Genomic DNA, 24,953 nt, shown 5'->3' on the forward strand with positions numbered 1-24,953 from the left:
GTGAATTACTATGCCTCAATGGTAACGTTAGAATATTTTAATTAGCATATGATCTGATACAAGTATAGATTAAAATTTTTAACATATTCTTTAAAATGTTTTCATGTTTAGTAATTAAATGAACCACACAGTCAAGCTCCTCAAATTAGCTACTTGCAAAAGCACCTCTGTTACAAAACAATAACCGACTAAGAGCCAAAGGTTCAAAGGTTTATTACATATCAAAGTATGTATCCATATAACTATATACAATTTTGAATTTGTTTTCTCCAGATAGCCACAAAATAAAGAAAGAACATGAAAGTCGTTCAGAGAGAAACACCAACCCAACCCCTGCACAAAAACACAGCATCCTGATTATCAAGCCCCCAAACCCCTCTCCTCCTCACAAAATGGAACCGAAACATTGACCCCAAAAAAAGCCCCTCCCTGCACAAAAAAAACTAACAGAACACAACATCAACCCCCAAACCCCCTCCCCTCACACAACAAGACGGAAAAGAAATGGGCGATAAAACACAGAATATAAAAACTGTAAGTCTGAAAAACTCCACAGTCCATAAATGCAAAAATGCAATCCATAAACACAGAACCACGATACCATCCTATGATATCACCGACATTCATCGAAAGGGAGGGACACCACATGAGTCAGAAAGGCCTGCTTGCCTGCCACAGCAATAGGCCGCTCACAGATTCTTTCTCGGGCAGTGATCAAAAGGAAGGCAGTCGGCACTGAACTCTCATTCACCTTCCACGTTTGCCTTGATGGCTCAATCAAAGGTTAAAGGAGATGTTTATTATCTAATTTATCCCAAATTAATTGTGGGTATTGCCATTCTTTAGTTTATTTGAAAGGTTGATAACTATGATGCCATAATGGGATGGTGGTGAAATGATTACCTGTGAGGTTATAATGAGTTAGAGTATATGACACAGCATTTAATCACATGATGAGAATCTTGAATGGATTATATTTTTCAAATTTGTAAGGGTAGTAATATTTTTTATGAACATGTGGAGACAGTCTGAACAGACCATAAGAACATAAGACATAAGAGCAGATTTAGGCCTGTCTGCTCTGCCATTCCATCGTGACTGACTTTTATCCCTATTGTTAGTGTCATAAAGAAAACTTCTGGCATATTGGCCTTCATAAATCAAAGTGCTGAGATGGGGGGTATGTTGAAGTTGTGTAAGACATTGGTGAGGCCTAATTTGGAGTTTTGTGTGCAGTTTTGGTTACCTACATATGGGAAAGATGTAAGTAAGATTGAAAGAGCACAGAGAAAATTTACAAGGATGTTGCTGGGTCTGGAGGACCTGAGTTAAATGGAATGATTGGATAGGTTAGGACTTTATTCCTTGGAATGTAGAAGATTGGGAGGAGATTTGATAGAGATATACAAAATTATGAGGGGTATATATACCAGGGCCCAGGTGGAGGACTTTGTCAAATGATGCAAGCTGAATCATTTGCAGCACAACATTAGTAAGACGAAAGAGATGGTGATGGACTTTAGGAAGACTAAGCTTGCACTGCTCCCTGTTATTATTGATGGTGAGGATGTGGATGTGGTGAGGACCTACAAGAGCCTGGGGGTGCACCTGGGTGACAGACTTGAGTGGAGCACCAACACAGAAACAGTGTACAAGAAGGGCCAGAGTCACCTCTACTTCCTGAGGTCCTTTGCAGTAAGCAGGCTTCTCCTTCACATGTTTGACCAGTCTGTTGTCACCAGAACAATCTTTTATGTGGTGGTGTGCTGGGGCAATGGCATCAACACAGGTGATGCCAACAGACTCAATAACTGATTAGAAAGGCTGGCTCTGTTATTGAAGTCAAACTGGACAAACTGGAGGATGTGGTAGAACAAAGGACCCTATGGAAAATTCTGGCAATTCTGGACAATGTTTCTCACCCTCTGCATGCCGCCTTGGCTGAACAGAGGAGCACATTTAGTAATAGACTAAGATAACTGTGCTGCTCCAAAGAGCACTATATGAGGTCATTCTTACCCTCGGCAATTAGGCTCTATGATGAGTCAACCTATAGCCGGGGAAGTGATGACCCCCTCCTGTTAGACTGTTTGAGGTAACTTATTTTTTATTCTTTCTTCTTCTCTTTATATTTATTTATGTAATGCTACTGTGACACTGCAATCTATCTATAGGTTAATGCAAGCAGGTTTTTTCTACTGAGATTGGGTAGGACTACAACTAGAGGTCAAGGGTTAAGGGTGCTAGGTGAAAAGTTTAAGGGGAAAGTGAGGGGAATCTTCTTCACTCAGACATTCATGAGAGTGTGAAATGAGCTACCAGTGCCGGTGGTGCATGCAAGCTTGATTTCAACAGTTAATAGAAGTTTGGATAGGTACGTTGATGGTAGGGAAATGAAGGGCCATGATCCAGGTGCGGGTTGATGGAAGTAGGCAGTTTAAATAGCTTGGCATGGACAGGATGGGCCGAAGGGCCTGTTTCTGTGCTGTTCCCTATGACTCCGTGACTCTATAACTCTCAACCACATTCCCGTCTTTTTTCCCGTAAGCTTTGATGCCCTTACTAATCAAGAACCTATCAACCTCTGTTTTAAATATACCCAGTGATTTGCCCTCCACAGCCATCCGTGGCAATGAATTCCACAGATTCACCACCCTCCGGATAAAGGGACTTCTCATCTCTGTTCTAAAGGGACATCCTTGTATTCTGAGGCTGTGCCCTCTGGTTCTGGTCTCCCTCGCCTTAGGAAACATCCTCTCCATGTCCACCCTGTCTAGGCCTTACAGTATATGTGTGCTGAGGTACTATCTGAAGTGTGAAAATGGCTCAATGGTCTAAAACTCTGGATTATTATATGAACTATGTGCAAATTTGCAGAATCTGAAAGTGTGGCACAAAAATTGATGTGAGAGAAGTAGGTTTCAATTCATTATGCACTAGATTCAAAATTCAAAGTTTTTTATTGTCATTCTTCAGTACGTAAGTGCAAAGGAAAACAAAACAATTGCTACTCCATATTCAATGCAGCACAAAAAAACACAATAAGCATAAAAACACAACAAATATTTTTTTTTATCCTATTATTATTAATGGGGAAAGAGGGAGCTGCCCTGTTGGGACAGGCTTTATTTGAATTGCCTGGGGTTTTTTATGTCTTCAATGTTACCAAGCAACTAAATACTGGTAAATGGTATAGCCAATATTATGCTGAGTTAAGATGATCAAAAGTGTTTCTAATTTCTTCTACCAATGTGTCTAATGTGTTTCTTTTCCAACTATATCCATAAGACCATAAGATATAGGAGCAGAACTTGGCCTGTTGAGTCAGCCTGCTATTTGATCATAGTTGATCCATTTCCCCTCTCAACCTTGACCTCTTGCTTTCTCCCTGTTTTCCTTCGTGCCCTGACTAAACAATAATTTATCAACCTCTCCCTTAAATATACCCAATGACTAGGCCTCCACAGCTGCATTTAGTAACAAATTCCACAGATTCACCACTCTTTGGCTGAAGAAGTTCCTGCTCATCTCCATTCTAAAAGGATGCCCCTCTCTGCTGAGGCTGTGTTTTCTGGTCTTAGACTCTCCCAACATAGGAGACATCCTCTCCACATCCACACTATCCTTCTAAATTCCAGTGAGAAGAGGCCCAGGGCCATCAAACTGTCCTCATATGACAAGCCTTTCAATCCCGGAAGCGTTTTCATGAACCTCCTTTGAATCCTCTCCAAGATCTGGACTTCCTTCTTAGATAAGGGTCCAAAAACTGCTCAATATACTCCAAGTGAGACCTCGCGAGTACTTTATAAAGCCTCAATATTACATCCTTGCTTTTAAATTCTAGACCTCTCGAAATGAATGCTAGCATTATATTTGCCTTCCAGACACAACCTGCAAATTAACCTTTAGGGAATCCTGCACGAGGACTCCCAAGTTCCTTCATGCCTCAGATTTTTGAATTTTCCCTGCATTTAGAAAATAATCTACATTTTTATTTCTTTTACCATACATGACGATATACTTCTCGACATTGTATTCCATCTGCCACTTCTTTGCCCATTCTCCTAATCTGACTAAGTCCTTCTGTAGCATCTCTACTGTTCAAAACTACCTGCCTCTCCAACTATCTTTGTATCGTCTGCAAACTTGGCCACAAAGCCATCAATTCCACAGAAATAGAAACTTAACCCTAGAAACTAAACACTATTTCCTGAAATACTGAATGTGTGTCTTCAGGCTCCTGTACCTCCTCTGGTGGTAGTATTAAGGGTGACACAGTAACGTACGATGGGTCATTGATAAGTTCGTGGTCTAGGGTAAAAGGAAATGTTATTAACTTCAAACTTTCTGCATAATCACTCAAAGAGTTGAACTGCATGTGCATGTAATGAGAGCTGTATAACTCATCTCCTTGTACCTTAGGCCATGAATTTATCAATCACACTTGCTGTCAACCACTTCTGAAGGTCCAAGATGTTGACTTCTACAAAGAAGGGATCCGTATGCTCCACGACTGCTGGACTAAGTGTGTACATATCGGAGGGGGCTATGTTGAAAAATAAATGTGTTAGGTTTTCTAAAATTGACTCCTTCTACCTTAGGCCATGAACTTATCAACCACCCCTCGTAGGTGTTAGCATAATGCCATCACAGTGCCGGCAACCTGGGTTCAATTCCCACCACTGCTTGCTAGGATTCTGTACGTGTAGGTTTTCTCTGGGCATTCCAGTTTCCTCCCACATTCCAAAGATGTATGGGTTAGAAGGTCAATTGGTCACATGGGAGTCTGGAAGGGCCTGCTCCCATGCTGTATCTCTAAACAAAATACCTCACTTTTAGCTCAAATTCTCTTACTTTGCTACCGCACAACCTTGTATTCTCTGGGGAAAGTGATTACAATGCTTTTTGTGATTCAATATTCTACCAAATAATGCAGCATTTTCTCAGTCCGAATTGTAGAAATGGTACAATATTTTTTTTTTAAAAGGTTGAGGTTCTGAATTAAGACTCAGACGATTGAACAGCAGCATTTGTAAAGGCTTGGGGACCATATGTGGAGAAAGAAAAAGAGTTGAAGTTTCAGGTTGATGCTTTTTCATCAGAACTTGAAAGCCATATAATTAAGCCAAGTGCTACTATTGCATAGGCACACTTAGAAATTAAAAGCAACAAAGTCTGGAAATTCACTTCTGATAAACGGGGAATGTAATCTACAGTATGTATGTATAGTTTCATTTTTTATAGTGCATTTACAAGAAGTTGTCTATACTTTTTTTAAAAATATAACTCTAGTAATATTAAAAACTTGCTTTCAAACTCTAACTGTGAGCATGATTTATTGCAGAAGCCACAGCTTATCACAGGGTCAGCAACACTCTCTAAGTTTCTACGGAGACATTGTCCTGTGGTAACAGAGACGTATTATCCGACCTTTTGGTGCTGGGAATCAAGAGTCCAGACACTGCTCAGGCCATTGATCACTGCTAAACCTTGGGTGGAATACAGAAAGTATGCTTCACTGTTTTATTGTTTATTGTACCATTAGTATTGTTCGGCATTGATGATTCTTCAGACAATAACCATATTCTCTCAGAAAAATATTTTAATTAATTCTTTCAGCTGTATATTAATCAGATTTATATATATATATCAGCCACTAATATTTTTGAAATTTCCATTCATACCAAAATATTTAAATACAGCCATATTATCCAAATAATAAGCTTCTCCATTTTTCATGTTCAACAGATGAAACAATGAACACTATTTTTATAATTCAACTTCTATAACTGCAGTGTTTTTAAAATTTTGATTGAACTGCTGAACAAAATACTAAATGGATTATAAGTAGAAATAATTAATATAATTTGTAATTTTTCCGATCTGAAGTTCCAGAAAATTCCAACCCAAAGCACTGAATATTCTGAATATTTTGGCATCAAGGTGCAATCTGCTGAAGGAATTCAGCGAGTCAAACAGATTCTGTGGGAGGAAGTGTCCATATTTGAATTGAATTGAATTGAATTGACTTTATTTCTTACGTCCTTCACATACATGAGGAGTAAAACTCCTTACATTACGTCTCCATCTAAATGTGCAATGTAGAAGAAGCCCAATCCTTCGAGCTAGATTCGAACCAGCAATCTAAGGATGACTCCATGTCCTCTACAGTCCTCCACTCTACCGACTGTGCTATCGAAGGAAAGGTCCTAATAGAGGGTTTTGAAGTGAAATATTGATAATTCCTTTCCTCCCATAGATGCTGTTCATCTCGCTGAGTTCTCCAGCAATTTGCTTGTTGCTCCAGGTTCCAGTATCTGCTGACTCTTGCATCTTGAATATTAACTGTTGTATGAACTTATGCTTATAGGAGTCCTACATTTTCAACTTTGTTTTTTTAATCTCTGCATTACAGTGAATTGATTAAGACAGTAGATGGTGGACATATTTCCTTGGACTGGAATAATAATGATGACAATGCACTCTATCCTGTTCCTGCTACAAGACCGACCATACTTATCTTACCCGGACTTACGGGATCAAGCAAGGAATCATACGTGCTCCACATGGTTAAACAGAGTGAAAGACTTGGATACAGGCAAGCATTATCTTTATGGATTTTTCTTTTTTATCGTCCACATTCCTCTTACAATCAGAATCAGAATCTGAGTCAGGTTTAATATCACTGATATATGTCGTGAAATTTGTTGTTTTGCAGCCCAAGTACAGTGCAAAACATAAATATATTTCAAATTCCAATAAGAAATATATTTTCAAAAATTAAATCAGTGCAAAAAGAGAGTAAAAATGTAGTATTCATGGGTTAGTCTGTTGTCTGTTCAGAAGTCTGATAGTGGAGGGGAAGAAGCTGTTCCTAAAATGTTGAATGTGTGTCTTCAGGTTCCTGTACTTTATCACTACCATCAGAGAAGCTGTTCCTAAAATGTTGTGGGTGTATCTTTTCTATTTTTTTATTTAGAGATACAGCAGGGTAACAGGCCCTTCTAGCCCAACAAGTCTGTGTTGCACAATTACACCCAATAACCAAATAACCTTCTAACCCAAACACGAGGAAATCTGCAGATGCTGGAATTTCAAGCAACACACATAAAAGTGAAAGAGGAGAGAGAGAAAAAGAATGTGTGTATATATATAAATAAACGTCTGGGTAGCCACCTTATATTCCGTCTGGGCAGCCTCAACCTGATGGCATGAACATTGACTTCTCAAACTTCCGCTAATGCCCCACCTGCCCCTCGTACCCCATCCGTTATTTATTTATTTATAGACACACATTCTTTTCTCTCTCTCCTTTTTCTCCCTCTGTCCCTCTCACTATACCCTTGGCCCATCCTCTAGGCTTCCCCCTCCCCCTTTTCTTTCTCCCTAGGCCTCCTGTCCCATGATCCTCTCATATCCCTTTTGCCAATCAACTGCCCAGCTCTTGACTCCATCCCTCCCCCTCCTGTCTTCTCCTATCATTTCAGATCTCCCCCTCTCCCTCCCACTTTCAAATCTCTTACTAGCTCTTCTTTCAGTTAGTCCTGACAAAGGGTCTCGGCCCGAAACATCGACTGTACCTCTTCCTAGACATGCTGCCTGGCCTGCTGCATTCACCAGCAACTTTGATGTGTGAACCTTCTAACCCATACATCTTTGGAATGTGGGAGGAAACTGGAGCACCCAGAGGAAACCCACACAGTCACGGGGGGAACATACAGAATCTTTGCAGGCAGCAGTGGAATTGAACCTGGTTTGCTGGGGCTGTAATGGCATTACACTAACCGCTATGTTACTGTGCCACCCTTAATACTACCATCAGAGGAGGTACAGGAGCCTGAAGACACACACTCAATATTTCAGCAACAGCTTCTTCCCCTCTGCCATCAGATTACCCATCAGCCATCATTTTTCCAAGCAGGAAGGAGTACAAGCAACCATTTCCCAGGACAATGTAAGATGGGAGTATTGGGAAATTAAATATACCCCCATCTTGGATCCTCCAGAGTTAGGTATAGCATAATTAAAAGCAGTGTATTTCTTTGACTATTCTCTATGAGGCAAAATGTCCTGGTTCCAATTACAGAAGATCACTGTGCACACTATCAGACTTACTCTATCAGCCACACAGCATTTAGGCTCAAGAGATAGTTCAATGTATTAAGTTCATTAAAACCAATAAATTATAATCAAATCTACATAATTTCATGCACAAATAACCACTACCTTCCAAGCAAGCTCCAGACTAGGTTAGATCTAGCAATTGAATTTCATGCAATGACTGAAACAGGTTTATACTAAAGGGTGCATAAGAAAAATTGCATGACTTGCATTAGAATCACATCAGATTTATCAATATTCAAGCAATGCTGCACTGTTCATTAGAAACACAGGTCAGGAGTCAGTTTTATTTTCTGTATATTATTTATAAATATCCTATCTGTGGTTAATATTAATAGATCAGACAACAGGAATTCTGCAATGCTGGAAATTCAAGCAACACACATCAAAGTTGCTGGTGAACGCAGCAGGCTAGGCAGCATCTCTAGGAAGAGGTACAGTCAACGTTTCAGGCTGAGATCCTTCGTCAGACTCTGATTCTGAAATGGCAAAATGACTTGGGCTATGACTTGGGTTCACAGAAAGTTAACACTAGAAATAGGAGCAGGAAAAATGCTTGGGACCACTCCACCATTCAACAGGATCAAACTTGATCCATTGCCACTGCTTTGCCTGGCACAGAAGAGTGTTTCTCATCTAAAGCAGTGTCCTCCTGACCAACCTCCTGCATGTTATGTAAGAAGGACATACTCCTTGCTCCTTACGATCTGTACATTTGGTCTCACAGGCAGAACTATCCCAATTGTGTTCCTCATCAGGCTCCTCCGTATGACTACTGCTTTGCGGAGTCGTAGTCTGGTGGGCGAATGAAATAGTTCCTTCTCTCTCTCTTCCCTGAATACAGCCTACAAAGCACTTTGCTGTTAAAAGTATATTCTGCCCACACAGTATGAGTATATGAGCTGGTGCTGAGGAAGGCTCTATGTCCTTATACTCAAGTTCCTTTTCAGCAAAAGTGTGGTGGTGGTGGTGAGTTTCTTCTTCTTCGTGATCCTACAATAATAAAGGACAAATGAGAAAGGCAAGCCTGCAAACAAGGCCCCTTTATGGCAAGAGCTGAAGAATCTCTTAAGCAGTGGGGAAACTTCAATCATCAGAATCAGAATCAGGTTTATGATCACTAACATACATCATGAAATACAAGGGGTGATTGATAAGTTCATGGCCTAGGGTAGAAGGAGTCAATTTTAGAAAACCTAGCACATTTATTTTTCCTACATTTACACATGTAGTCCAGCGGTTGTGGAGCAGTTTTGAAGTAGTGTCCATGGGTTCGTGGACTGTTCAGAAAGCTGATAGTGGAGGGGATGAAGTTGTTCCTAAAACATTGAGTATTATTCTTCAGGCTCCTGTACCTCCTCCCTGATGGAAGCAACAAGAAGAGAGCATGGTCCAGATGGTGAGAGTACTTAAAAATGGATGCTGTCTTCTTAAGGCACTGCCTCTTGAACATATCCTTGATGGTGTGGGGAGGATGTACAGAAAGAGCTTGGATACTAGTATATCAGAGGAATTGTGTGCCTTTGTGTATCCAAGAGAAGGAAATCACCTGCTCCAATGCTTATCAGGAGAGCCTTCTCCTTCAGATTGGTCAGTTTCCCAGCCTAAGAGGGCTCTGCTCTTAGCAATAGTGAGGTAAATTAGCAAGGTTGACTCAAAATATGACTGATTTACTTAATGAATCTGTGTCTCTCTGTATGGTTGCACGCGCATGTGTGTGTGTGTTTGTGTGCACATTAGTACCATTTGCTGCATAAGTTACTGTAAGAGCTGGAGTCTCATCATCAGATAACCAATATTTGCGGTTGTTTCTACTGAAAGGTTTTAAACAAACATGCCACTTTGCATACATTGATGCATTTGTTTACACTGTGTGATCCTTTGACAAAAAGCAAAATACCGATTTAATATTCTTATTTTAGAGTAAATGAGTTTTAAAGCCTTCATTTCTGAGAACTCTGAGATAACTTGGTTTCACTATTTCCCAGTAGAATTAAATCATGCACAATGCAGTTAATTTTGACCTTATGTGAAATGTTGATAATGCATAGTGAACTATCAACTAGTGCAATAATGACAGTGTAATGACTGATAATCAACTGAAAATCCCAAAGTGCTTAAGGAAGTGGTCTTCAAAATAATAGATGCATCACTAGTCATCCTCCAAACTTCTATAGACTGGAGAAGTTCCAATGGAAAGTATCTGATGTGACCTCAAATGTTTAAAAAGAGGGGTTGGGAAGAAACAGGGTATTGTGAAGTCTAGATTGATTTTATCCAATCCTGTCACTGTCCAAGTGCTTTACCATTACAATGGACTATTATTTTGTACCCACTTATTGACATTAGTAGTGGACCATACCTTCAGTATGGTGTGCAGTTTTGGTCTCCTTTTCTATGGAAGATTCTTGCTGAGGAGAGAGAGTGTAAAGGCTCATCTGAGTGATTCTGGGGATGGTAGGTCTGAAGTATGAAGAAAGAATTGGGTTTATATTGAGTAAATTTAAAAGAATGAAAGGTGATCTCATGGAAATCTACAAATTTATAACAGAGACATAAGACCACAAGAGTGAGAAGCAGAGTGAGGTCATTTGGCTCATTGAGTCTGCTCTACCATTTAATCACGGCTGATACTTCTGACCCCATTTTTTTTCAAAACCTACAGCACAATACAGGCCCTTCAGCCCACAAAGTTGTGCCCAATATGTCCCTATCTCAGAAATTACTAGGCTTACCTATAGCCCTCTATTTTTCTAAGCTCCATGTACCTATCCAAAAGTCTCTTAAAAGACCCTGTCATATCCGCCTCCACCACTGTTGCCGGCAGCCCATTCCACGCACTCACCACTCCTTGAGTAAAAAACTTACCCCTGACATCTCCTCTGTACCTACTCCCCAACAGCTTAAACCTGTGTCCTCTACACATGCTTGTAAGCGGAACAAGTGCTACACATGCCCTTACACTTCCTCCCTTACCACCATTCAGGGCCCCAGACAGTCCTTCCAGGTGAGGCGACACTTCACCTGTGAGTCGGCTGGGGTGATATACTGCGTCCGGTGCTCCCGATGTGGCCTTCTATATATTGGCGAGACCCAGCGTAGACTGGGAGACCGTTTTGCTGAACATCTACGCTCTGTCTGCCAGAGAAAGCAGGATCTCCCAGTGGCCACACATTTTAATTCCACATCCCATTCCCATTCTGACATGTCTATCCACGGCCTCCTCTACTGTAAAGATGAAGCCACACTCAGGTTGGAGGAACAACACCTTATATTCCATCTGGGTAGCCTCCAACCTGATGGCATGAACATTGACTTCTCTAACTTCCGCTAATGCCCCACCTCCCCCTCGTACCCCATCCCTTATTTATTTTTATACACATATTCTTTCTCTCACTCTCCTTTTTCTCCCTCTGTCCCTCTGACTATGCCCCTAGCACATCCTCTGGGTTTTCACTCCCTCCCCCTTTTCCTTCTCCCTAGGCCTCCTATCCCATGATCCTCTCATATCCCTTTTGTCAATCACCTGTCCAGCTCTTGGCTCCAACCCTCCCCCTCCCGTCTTCTCCTATCATTTTGGATCACCCCCTCCCACTTTCAAATCTCTTACTAGCTCTTCCTTCAGTTAGTCCTGATGAAGGGTCTCGGCCTGAAACATCGACTGTAACTCTTCCTAGAGATGCTGCCTGACCTGCTGCGTTCACCAGCAACTTTGATGAGTTTTGAGGAAGTAGTGATGGTACAGAAGGACTTAGACAGATTAAGAGAATGGGGAAAGAAATGGCAGTTGGAATACAGTCTCCGGAAGAGTATGGTCATGCACATTGGTAAAAGAAGTGAAAGGATTGACTATTTTATGACCATTCTGCTCCTCTATCTTATAGCCTTACAGTTATATAAGACCAAAAGATATCAGAGCTGAATTAAGCCACTTGACCCATCAAGCCTGCTGCGCTATTTCATTATGGTTGATCCATTTTTCCTGTCAGCCTCAATCTCCTGCATCTCCCTGTATCCCTTCATGCCCAGACCATTCAAGGATCTATCAACCGCTGCCTTAAATATACATAAAGACTTGGCCTCCACAGCTGCCTGTGGCAATGAATTGCACAGATTCACCACTCTCTGGCCAAAGAAATTCCTCCTCATGTCCATTCTAAAAGGACACCCCTCTTTTCTGAGGCTGTGTCCAGTGGTCTTAAACTCTCCTGCCATAGGGAACATTCTCTCCTCATCCACTCTGTAAAGGTCTATCATCATTCAACAGGTTTCAATAATGTCACCCATCATTTTTCTGAATTCTAGTGAATACAGGCCCAGAGCATATTTCATATTTCAATCCTAGAATCATTTTTGTGAACTTCCTTTGCAAACCAACTACTTCATTTTCAGCATTATCACTCTGGTTCCCATCCCCCTACCAAATTAGTTTAAACCCATCCAAACAAACCTAGTCAACCTGCCCACAAAGACATTGGAGCCCCTTGGGTTTAGGTGTAACTTGTTCCTTTTATACAGGTCATACCTTCCCCAGAAGAGATCTCAATGATCCATAAATTTGAACTTTTGTCCCCCTGCACCAGTTCCTCAGCCGTGCATTCATCTTCTAAATCATCCCGTTCTTATACTTATTGGATGTGGCACAGGCAGCAATCCAGAGATTACCACCCTGGAGGTCGTGTTCCTCAGCTTTCTACCTCGCTCCCTTCATATCTTTTCAGGACCTCCTTCCCTTGTCTACCTAAGTCATTGGTGCCAATATGTACCAAGACTTCTGGCTGCTCACCCTCACTCTTGAGAATGCCAGGGACCCAATCTGAGGCATCCCTGATCCTGGCACCATGGAGGCAGCATACCGTCCAGATATTTCAATTGTGCCCACAGATCAAACTTAGTTGGTAATTAAAGATTACCAGTGTCCCAGTGTAATAAAGAGGAGTTAATTGCCCTCAGTAAGGGAGAGAGAGGGGCTGTGAGAAGTCCACACTAGACAAGAAGACGTAAAGAACTATTATTGTATTTACTTGTAGATATTTTGTAAATATTGGCAGTTTTCTTTTCACTATTTTCACTAATTTTGTAAGTTTGATTTTTGACAAACATAATAAATACCCTTGTACTAAAGTGCTAAGTAACTCCAGCCATTTTTTCTTTGGTCATAACCCACATATCTCACAAGGACACAAATACGAGATCGAATTCAAGAGGACAGCAAATCATGGAAATGCTGCTGGATCATCCCATTTACCCTTGGAAAAGGAAATACCTGAAAAATTTACCAAAGAGGGCACTCCTCTTGCCATATTCTCCCTAATGCAAATTGTAAGTCTCCCTATTACAGCAAAAATGATCCTAAGGGAAACCAGAAAGGATCTTCAGGCCTACAAGGAAATTCAAAATAGCTGGGATGTGTGGTAGAGATCCCAGTTCCCTCATTTCCCCCATTTCACCATTGCTACACAGTGCCATACACTCCACAACCAACAGTTCACCAGCTATGTAGTTCCTTGGTCACCCCTTGTTCTCACACTTATCCTGAAACCCAGTCTCAGAAGGAGTATGCAGGACAAATAGCTGAGGAAAAACTAACGGCCCCTCAAACAAGGAGTCCGATGTTTCATTTCTGGACAAGAAGTCCTGGTAAGGGACTACAGAGCTGATCAAATGTGGGTACTTAGAAAGATTAAGAACAGAACTGGACCGCTCTACCACACAGTGGACATTGCTTCTGATGTCATCTGGAAACGACACATTGAACATTTGAGTAGAGCAGTCAATTGTTAGAGAAGAAAAGTGTCCATAACTATCACACACATATAGGTTCCTTGTTTTTCTATCAATTAGTTTTATGTTTTGGAATTACAAAACCTAACACAACACCTTCTCATTCTCTTCAGCCATTTCGTTCAAAACCCTGATATGTAGTCCAAATGGTCCAGCTGACTTATCTACCTTTGGACCAGTACAGAGAAAGAGCAGTGCAGGGAGAGAGTAAGATGCAATGTCTCAAAGAGGTAGATTGTGATGTCAAGGGTCCATTTCATCATATTAGGGGTTCAGTCATATTATAACACCAGGGTAGAAGCTGTCTTTCAGGCTGATGGTATGTTCTTTCAGGCTGATGGTATGTGCTTTCAGGCTGATGGTATGTGCTTTCAGGCTTTTGTATCTTCTGCCTGAATGGACAGGGAGAAGAGAGAGTATTTGTGTAGGTGGTATCTCTGATTATATTGGCTGCCTGACTAAGACAGTGAGAAGTGTAAACAGTATCCATGGAGAGGAGGCTGGTTTCAGTGATGTCCTGAGCTCCGTTCACAACTCTCTGCAGTTTCTTGTGGTCACGGGCAGAGCAACAGAAATACCAAGCTGCGATGTTTCCAGATAGGATGGTGCATCGACAAAACTTGGTAGCAGTCAAAGAGGACAAGCCAGATTTCTTTCAACTACTGAGGAAATGGAAGTGTTGTTGAGTTTCCTTGGCCATAATGTCAATATTGTTGATCTAGACAGGCGATATTAATGACCAGGAATTTGGATATGTGGACAAATGTGAAGGGATATGGAAGAAATTAGAAAAAGGATACTGAATATGGAATGATAAGCCAATATCATGTTGAATGGTGGAGCAGACCAAAAGGGTTGAAAGAACTGCACCTCATTTATTTACATTTTCCTGATTCTGCTTGCGGTGATTTCAATTGACATTGTGAATTTTACTTAAGAATTTTCACTAACTTAGATTTCAAGAAAGTAACTAGCAATTGTCAATCTTTTCTTCATTAAAATTCCACTGTTATAGGACATTTAATCAGTGTCATGAATGTGATGCAATGAAAAGCCACTTGACATCTGTTTTCAGGTGCTTTACAAATTCTAGGCCAATATAACCTACTATGAAAATTTCAGCACTGAAAGAGAACAAAAGCATGTCTGTTTGAAATGCTTGTAACAACATTAGTTTTCCATCAATGAATTGTATCTTAAATCCATTAAAATTTCCAAAATAGTTCTCTTTTCACTTAACAACTGCAAGTACAGTGATAAACCAAGTTATTGTTGAGTGCCAGCTCTCTTACAATACCCAAGAGAAATTTACTTGAAACCACAGATCATTTGATTTTTTTCAATAATTTGGATGTAAAACATAATTAAAAACCAAATTCATTTATTTGAAAAAGCAAAAAAAAAAATCTGTAGAAATGATTAGATAAGCTGGGCTTTGGAACCTGGTAAGATGAGGGAAGATGTAAATAAAGTCTTTAAAATTTAAAGAGCTCTAGATGGAAGTGCAGGAAACATCTATTCACAGTGGCATTAAATTTAAGTCAAAGAGTTGCAAATTTACTGGAAAACCAAATAGAATCCATTTTAATATAAAAATGATATGGTTCCAGAATTCAATGCCTCAAAGGGCAGAGGAGACAGAAATCTGCACTACACTTTAACAACATTGGATATGCAAACAAATTTGCTTAACGCACAATACATCTAACAAAGACATGGAAAGGGGAATAGAGAGAATATTAGATAGATTTTTCTGTCCTGTATTTTGTGATTGGACGGGATTTTCAACCAGCATGATTTCCCCACCCACATTTCACCTCTACAAATATCTATCAAGCCACCTTAATCACATTATTTATCTTTTGTGTAATAGTTTTAAAAGGCCCTCAGTCTTAAAAGGGAAAAATTCTTTAAATTGTTTTCTATTTCTTTTAGGTGTGTTGTTTTCAACAATAGAGGAGTTGCTGGAGAGAGACTTCTGGTGAGTTGTTTTTAATCCATACATACTGTAGGATCATTTATGTATGCACAAATAAAGTTTACTGGGGGCATTCAATTTAAGAGTAACATACAGTTTTTATGGTATCAGTGAGAAGCAATGTTTGACAGAAGTGTACATTAGAAATTCAAACGCAAGCAATGGAACACCTTCAGTTTTCCCTCGGAAAATCATACACTAATTGTGCATATATTGTCAGTAATTAAGCATACTTATCTATATCAATATTGCAAAATTCTGCCAGGATATTCCATTTCCTGTCAGTATATTCTCTATCCAACTTAAATTCATTTTACCTTCAGCCACTAAAGCTGTTTTGGAAGGAATATCTTGTAATTTCTTTTTGAAACAAATCAGGAAAGCAAAACAATGTTGAGATATTGTCATGTTTTTTAACAGCAGAGATTCTGTAGATGCTGGAAATCCAGAGTAACACATACAAAATGCTGGAGAAACTCAGCAGATCAGGCAGAATTCATGGAAAGATATAGCCAATGTCTCAGGCTGAGACTGTTCATCAGGACTGGAAAGGAAGGGGAATAAGGCAGGTTAAAAAGGTGGGGGGAGAGGAAGGAGTACAAACTAAAAGGTGAAAGGTGAAGCCAGGCGGGTTGGGAAAGAGGAATGAAGTGATAAACTGGGAGGTGATAGGTGGAAAAGGTAAGGGCTAAAGCAGAAGGAATCTGATAGGAGAGGAGAGTAGACCACTGGGAGAAAGGGAAGGAAGATGGACACCAGAAGGAGATGATAGGCAGGTGAGGAGAACCAAAGTTGGGAATGGAAGAAGAGAAAAGGGCAAGGGAGAAATATAGGTTGAATTTTTTTGAAAAAAAGGGCTTGAAGGAGTTTCATTCCCTAGATTCATTTTAACATAATTGACAAGATCTCCATCAATTTTCTCTGCAAATTTCCAGTGGGCTTTTCATATTGTGGTACTTTGTGCTTACTTTTATATTTCACTGTTCTACTGTCATGAGGGTAGGATTGTAAACTAAACCAGTTACTCCAAGCATTTTAGCTGCCTCCTTCTGAGAGTTTCATGAAGGTCAATAAAGTTTCCTAGTTTATTCAGGACCATTCCCAGAGTAGGGCTGGAGAGAGAAATTAGAGCTGTTCATTCTAGCTCATTTCTACAACCTACCCTTATGTGCTTTTTCAGGCTCCATATTCAGGTAAAAATTTTAAAACACCTATACTATAGCTGGTTACCTACAGTGGTGCTTTCAAGGATTATTAGGCCAGTCATAGACGTGATTTTTTATGATTTCAGCTGGCTCCGGCCAATGCAAGCCAAACTAATAATGCAAAGGGATGGGGTAGGGGTTGGTCCCTAATTTGTACGCAAACATTTTAGTGCCCATTTCATTTGGAAAGAGTTACTCTACACAAGTAGAAAATTTTACCAGAATGTCCTCTGATGGTAAGTGGAGTCTCTCTGAATGGGTGCATTCCCATAGTCAATGTGAAAACCCATAAATAGACAAATGCATGATAATGAGTGAAGGAGTTCATAAAATCAAAATAAATAAATATTAAAGGATCTGAAATGCTTTTTACTAAATATTTGAAATGGTTGTGGTTATGAGAAGGAAATAATTTAAATAAAAGCATTGCATTTAAATGACAACTAATAATACAATAAGTCATCATGAAGTATTCCAAGTACAGACACTGGATAATTTTTTTAATCCACCGCAGATGGCATCTCCACCTACCAAACTATAGGCTTAGTCACTAGGTTACAACCCATAGTCTTTGTACCCACAATGCATTTCTAGTCTATCAAAGCTAGCATTCAGTCTTGGAAAAAAGCCAGTAGTATCACAAATTATAATGAACAATACACAACTGTATTTGTTTTAATTCATTCAAAGATTACAGATATTCCCTAATATCCCTGATGGAGAAGACAATTAAGATTCAATAACATTTGTGGCTCTAATAGCACTTCTAGGCCAGATCAGTTAGGATACTACTGAACCAGAAGGATTTTTTAGAACAATTGTCATTTCATGTCTTTCTCTGGGGAAAGAGATCGTGGAGAAAGTTGGAGACTTTACACACTGTTTTAAAAAGTGAACAGGACCTGTTGGGACCTTCTGTGGAGCAGGAGACTGCTTGGGTTTTAGTGACTTAGCAAGGAAGGGCCAATAAAAATAAGTTAGGTTTAAGGAAATGGCCAAGGTGGGAACGTCCATTGTTGAAGTGGGCCAGGGTTAGAGTGGGAGGCTTTGTCTCAACAGGCAAAGGTAAGAACGGGCAGAGGCTATGAGTGCTGAGTCATTAGGAATCATTTATTTGATTAGAGAACCTGGCCTTGAGAAGTTAGAGCCAAAAGTATGACAAGCTCAGCGAGGAGATGCTGAGTAAATTACCTAGGTGAGTGTGAAGCTCAAAGGTTTCAGAGAGAAGCCACAGGTAAAAACAGGTAAGCATTTTTTTTTGTTCTCTGTAAATCCTTAGCCTTTAATTCAGTGCAGGCAAGATGCTAGTTAAGGCAGTGGAATGTTCCTCCTGTAAGATATGGGATTTCAGAGTAACTAACCGTCTTCCTGATGACGACATCTACAGGAAGTGCACCCAACTTCAGTACCTGTCCAATAAGGTCAAGGAACTGGAGCTGGAGCTGAATATACTCAGGACCATCTAGGAGGCAGAAAACCTCATAGATGAGACGTTTACTGGTCACACTCAGAGTGAAGGCTTCTGATAGTAGATGGGTGACCACCTGGAGAAGTAAGGAGAGTAAGCAGTCAGCGCAGGGTTCCTGTGTGGCCATTCCGCTCAAGTATTTTCCTTGGTAACTGCTGGATGGAATAAACTGTCAGTAGCACCATGTCCAGTTGTGAGGTGCGGCAAGGAAGGGTAAAATCAGGCAGAGCAATGGTGATTGGAGACTCCGTAGTTAAGGGCATAAACAGAAGATTCTTTGGCTGTGAAAGAGGCACCCAGATAGTGTGGTGCCTTCAAGGTCCAGGATGCCTCAGAGCAGCTGCAGAAGATTCTCAAGAGGGAAGGTGAGCAGCCAGAGGTCATGGTGCACATTGGCACCAATTTCACAATTTGAAAGTGGGGAGAGGTCATGCACAGTGAGTATAGGGAATTAAGAAAGGGGTTGAGGAGCAGGACCTCCAAGGTAGTAATCACTGGACTCCCAGTACTATGTGCTGGTCAGGGCAGGAATAGAATGATAATACAGATGAATGATTGGCTGAGAAACTAGTGCAGTGGGGCAGGATTTCAAATTCTTGGAACCTGTTCTGGGGCAGAGGTGACCTGTACAAGAGGGCAAGATGCACCTAAACTGGAGGGGAACCAATATCATGGGCAGGAGTTTTGCTAGTGCTGCTTAGGAAGGTTTAAATAATTTGGCAGGGAGATAGGATCAACAGCCCCAGATTAGAAAGTGGAAGATTGGAGAGGAAGATGGATGTCAGGGCCAGTAGAAACAGGTGGGAGCAATGTAATAGATACGATGGGATGGGTATTTTGAAGTGTGTGTATTTTAATGCAGTGAGTATTACAGGTAAAGGTGATGAATTTACAGCATAGATCAGTACATAAAAACTATGACATTGTGGCCATTACAGAGACTGTGTTGAGAAAGTGACAGGAACGGGTGTTTAATATCACAGAGTTTCAATATTTTAGAGAAGATAGAGAGGAAGGTAAAAGAGTGTGTGTGTGGGGGGGGGGTTGCATTATTAATCAGGGGCAATATCACAGCTGCACTCAGAGGGGCCATAATAGAGAGCCCATCCACTGAGTCTATATGGGTCAAACTCAAATTGGGAAGGAACCCCCTCCCCAATATTCACAGAACAATGAGGTACAGATATGCAGGCAGATTAAGGGAAAGTATAAAAACAATAGAGTTGTTGTCATGGGGAACTTCAACTTCCCTAATATAAACAGGAACAATTTAGAGCAAGAAGTTTAGATGAAGCAGAGGTGCCAGAGGATTGGAGAGTGGCTCATGTTGTTCCGTTGTTTAAAAAAGGATCGAAAAGTAATCTGGGAAATTATAGGCCGGTGAGTTTAACGTTGGTAGTAGGTAAGTTATTGGAGGGAGTACTAAGAGACAGAATCTACAAGCATTTGGATGGACAGGGATTTATTAGGGAGAGTCAACATGGCTTTGAGCGTGGTAGGTCATGTTTGACCAATCTATTGGAGTTTTTCGAGGAGGTTACCAGGAAAGTGGATGAAGGGAAGGCAGTGGATATTGTCTACATGGATTTCAATAAGGCCTTTGACAAGGTCCCGCATGGGAGGTTAGTTAGGAAAATTCAGTCGCTAGGTATACATGGAGAGGTGGTAAATTGGATTAGACATTGGCTCAATGGAAGAAGCCAAAGAGTGGTAGTAGAGAATTGCTTCTCTGAGTGGAGGCCTGTGACTAGTGGTGTGCCACAGGGATCAGTGCTGGGTCCATTGTTATTTGTCATCTATATTCCTGGGATGGCAGGACTTTCATATGAAGAAAGACTGGATGAACTGGGCTTGTACTCGTTGGAATTTAGAAGATTGAGGGGGGATCTGATTGAAACGTATAAGATCCTAAAGGGATTGGACAGGCTAGATGCAGGAAGATTGTTCCCGATGTTGGGGAAGTCCAGAACGAGGGGTCACAGTTTGAGGATAGAGGGGAAGCCTTTTAGGACCGAGATGAGGAAAAACTTCTTCACACAGAGAGTGGTGAATCTGTGGAATTCTCTGCCACAGGAAACTGTTGAGGCCAGTTCATTGGCTATGTTTAAGAGGGAGTTACATATGGCCCTTGTGGCTACAGGGGTCAGGGGGTATGGAGGGAAGGCTGGGGCGGGGTTCTGAGCTGGATGATCAGCCATGATCGTAATAAATGGCGGTGCAGGCTCGAAGGGCCGAATGGCCTACTCCTGCACCTATTTTCTATGTTTCTATGTTTCTATATTAATGATCTGGATGATAATGTGGTAAATTGGATCAGCAAATTTGCTCATGATACAAAGATTGGAGGTGTAGTAGACAGTGAGGAAGGTTTTCATAGCCTGCAGAGGGACTTGGACCAGCTGGAAAAATGGGCTGAAAAATGGCAGATGGAGTTTAATACAGACAAGTGTGAGGTATTGCACGTTGGAAGGACAAACCAAGGTAGAACATACAGGGTTAATGGTAAGGCACTGAGGAGTGCAGTAGAACAGAGGGATCTGGGAATACAGATACAAAATTCCCTAAGAATGGCGTCACAAGTAGATAGGGTCGTAAAGAGAGCTTTTGGTACATTGGCCTTTATTAATCAAAGTATTGAGTATAAGAGCTGTTATGATGAGGTTGTATAAGGCACTGGCGAGGCCGAATCTGGAGTATTGTTTTCAGTTTTGGTCACCAAATTACAGGAAGGATATAAATAAGGTTGAAAGAGTGCAGAGAAGGTTTACAAGGATGTTGCCAGGACTTGAGAAACTCAGTTACAGAGAAAGGTTGAATAGGTTAGGACTTTATTCCCTGGAGCGTAGAAGAATGAGGGAAGATTTGATAGAGGTATATAAAATTATGATGGGTATAGATAGAGTGAATGCAAGCAGGCTTTTTCCACTGAGGCAAGGGGAGAAAAAAACCAGAGGACATGGGTTAAGGGTGAGGGGGGAAAGTTTAAAGGGAACATTAGGGGGGGCTTCTTCACACAGAGAGTGGTGGGAGTATGGAATGAGCTGCCAGATGAGGTGGTAAATGTGGGTTCTTTTTTAACATTTAAGAATAAATTGGACAGATACATGGATGGGAGGTGTATGGAGGGATATGGTCCGTGTGCAGGTCAGTGGGACAAGGCTGAAAATGGTTCGGCACAGCCAAGAAGGGTCAAAAGGCCTGTTTCTGTGCTGTAGTTTCTATGGTTTCTATGTTTGATACATCCAGGAGTTTTCTGAAATCAATATATAGAAAGCCAAAAAGAGGAGGAACTTTACTGGACTTGATGTTGGTTAATGAGCCTGGCCAGGTGACTGACCTTTCAGTGGGTCAGCAGTTACGGAACAGTGGCCGCAACTACTTAAGATTTAAGATAGCTACAGATAAGGATAAGTATGGATTTTGGAGGAGAGTATTAAATTGGAACAGGGCAAATTATGGAAGCATTAGACAGGGACCAGGGAGAGTTAATTGGGGTCAGCTGTTTTTGGACAAGTCTAAATCTGACATGTGGAGGGTGTTTAAATATCAATTGCTCAGAATACAGGACAGGTATGTTCCAGAAAAAAAGGAAGAAAATGATGCCAAGCTAAGAGAACCTTGGATGTCGAGAGAGGTGATTAATTTAGTCAAGTAGAAAAAGGAAAAGTATGCAAAGCTTGGGAAGCTAGAATGAAACAGAGCCCTTGAAGGGAATTAGAAAAGCCGGGAAGGGCCATAAAAAGCCCTTGGAAAGTTAGATTAAAAAGAATCCCAAGCCACTTGACACATACATCCAGAGAAACAGGATAATTAGGGAGAGGCTAACTAGAGAGACCACTCAAGAGTAAAGGCAGGAACATTTGCTTGGATGCAGAAAATGTGGGTGAGGTCCTTAATGACTACTTTACATCAGTATTTAAGCAGGAAAAGGACATGGAAGACAGGCAGATCAGTGCCAAGAGTACTAACATGCTAGGGTATTTCGAGGTAAAGAAGGACGTAGTGTTTGGTCTCTTAAGGAGCATTAAGAAGGATGAATCCCCAGGGCCTTAAGGGATATACATCAGGTTATTGAGAGAGGCAAGAGATGAGATTGCTGGGGTCTTGACCAATATTTTTGTGCTCTCTCTAGCCAAAGGTAAGGTCCTAGTAGACTGACATTATTCAAGATCCATTATCCTGGAAACTATAGACCAGTGAATCTCACGTCAACGGCAGGGAAATTATTGGAGAGAATTCCTAGTGATGGTATTTATGAACATTTGGAAAACCATGGTCTAATTAGGAAGAGCCAGCATAGCTTTGGGTGGGGCAAATCATGTTTTACTAACTTGATTCAGTGTATTGACGAGGTGACAAAGAGCTGTGGATGTTGTTTATATGGATTTTAGTAAGGTGTTTAGTAAGGTCCCTCATGGGAAGCTCATCCAGAAAATCAAGATGCATGGGACTCATGGTGAATTAGCCATTTGGATTCAGAACTGGCTTGTCCATAGATGACAGAGGGTAGTAGTCAAAGGGAAATTCTTTCTGGAGAGTTTGGAGAGTTGTGATAGTGGTGTCATGTGGGGATCTGTATTAGGAAACTAGTTATATGCCAGAAGTCTGTGAGTGTCAGGGAGCAGGAGTGAGTACCAATGCTATTACAAGGGAAAAAGTGCTAGGCAAATTGAAAGGTCTTAAGGTGGATAAGTCATCTGGACCAGATGCACTACATCCCAGAGTCCTGAGAGTGGTTGCTGAAGAGATAACGGATGCATTGTTCATGATCTTTCAAGAATCACTTGATTCTGGCATGGGAAAATTGCAAATCTTCACTCTTTAAGAAGGGAGGAAGACAAAAAAGAGAAAATTGTAGGCCAGTTAGCCTATCCTCAGTGCTTGGGAAAGTGTTGGAGTCTATTATTAAGGATAAGGTTATCTGGCCTCATGTGAGGCACTTTATCAAACACCTTCTGAAAATCTAAGTAAATAACATCCACTGCCTCTCCTTTGTCTACCGTTTGTTACTTCCTTGAAGAACTTTAACAGATTTGTCAGGCAAGATTTCCCTTTACAGTAACCATGCTGACTTTGACTTATTTTATCATTAGTCTCCAAGTACACCAAAACCTCATCGGGTTCGGAGAGAGTGCAGAAGAGGATTATCAGGACTATGCCTAGTTTAGAGAGTATGTGCTTTAACAAGTAGTTGGACAAACTTGGGTTGTTTTCTCCAGAATGCCAGAGGCTATCTATAGACAGACAGCATCATTTTCCCATGGTTCAAATGAGTTTCCCTGAGTTTCTAGGGCATGTATTTAAGGCAAAGGTGGTAGGTTTAAAGGAGATGCAAGGGGCAAGTTTTTACACAGAGTTGTGGATGCCTGGAATGTGCTGCCTGGGGTGGTGGTAGATTCAGATAAATTAGAGACTTTTCAGAGACATTTAGATAGTCACGTGAATGTGAGGGAAAAGGAAGGATATGGAGTTTGCACACTTGACTGTACAGCCAAATAGCCAAGTTATCACATTCTCAAGTTCGCCGACGACACATCAATGGTGGGGCGCACCACTAACAATAATGAGATGGCCTACAAAGAGGAGGTAGACACCTGGTGCCAAGCAAATAACCTCTTTCTCAATGTTGACAAGACAAAGGAGATGGTTATCAACTTCAGGAGAGCTGACACACACACACCCCTCTTTACATTAGTGGCACAGCAGTGGGAACTGCAAACAGTTTCAGAGTTCTGGGAGTTCACATCTCACATAACTGTGCATGGTTGCAGAATATATTATACACAATCAGGAAAGCTTACCAATTCTGAGGAGGCTGAAGAGAACTGGGCATGCACATCTATACTCAGTTATTCTGCACTGTAGAGAGCATTCTGACATGTTGCATCACTGGATGATACGGAAACTGCACTATGGCAGACAGGAAAGCTCTACGCAAACACGAGGAAGTCTGCAGATGCTGGAATTTCAAGCAACACACATAAAAGTTGCTGGTGAATGCAGCAGGCCAGGCAGCATCTCTAAGAAGAGGTACAGTCGACGTTTCAAGCCGAGACCCTTCGTCAGGACTAACTGAAAGAAGAGCTAGTAAGAGATTTGAAAGTGAGAGGGGAAGGGGGAGATCCGAAATGATAGGAGAAGACAGGAGGGGGAGGGATGGAGCCAAGAGCTGGACAGTTGATTGGAAAAAGGGATATGAGACGGTCATGGGACAGGAGGCCTAGGGAGAAAGAAAGTGGGGGGGGAACCAGAGGGTGGGCAAGGGGTATAGTGAGAGGGACAGAGGGAGAAAAAGGAGAGAGAGAAAAAGAATGTGTGTATATAAATAAATAACGGATGGGGTACGAGGGAGAGGTGGGGCATTAGCGGAAGTTTGAGAAGTCAATGTTCATGCCAT

The 24,953-nt window shown here is 41.1% G+C and overlaps 1 protein-coding gene across 5 annotated transcripts in view; it reads left to right on the forward strand.

Moving 5' to 3' along the window:
• Positions 1 to 24,953, forward strand: part of abhd3 (abhydrolase domain containing 3, phospholipase) — a 101,536-nt gene that overhangs the window by 35,605 nt on the left and 40,978 nt on the right. For 4 of the 5 annotated variants that reach the window (XM_063062599.1, XM_063062592.1, XM_063062626.1 and 1 more), the window contains exons 2-4: positions 5,345 to 5,508; positions 6,416 to 6,598; positions 15,841 to 15,886. In XM_063062599.1, coding sequence (XP_062918669.1) covers positions 5,345 to 5,508; positions 6,416 to 6,598; positions 15,841 to 15,886 — 393 coding nt within the window. Of the gene's footprint in view, positions 1 to 473; positions 784 to 5,344; positions 5,509 to 6,415; positions 6,599 to 15,840; positions 15,887 to 24,953 lie in introns of those variants that run through there. The other variant, XM_063062618.1, reaches the window with a different exon arrangement.

The sequence above is a fragment of the Mobula hypostoma genome, chromosome 1 (genome assembly GCF_963921235.1).
Source record: "Mobula hypostoma chromosome 1, sMobHyp1.1, whole genome shotgun sequence".
Taxonomy (NCBI): Eukaryota; Metazoa; Chordata; class Chondrichthyes; order Myliobatiformes; family Myliobatidae; genus Mobula; species Mobula hypostoma.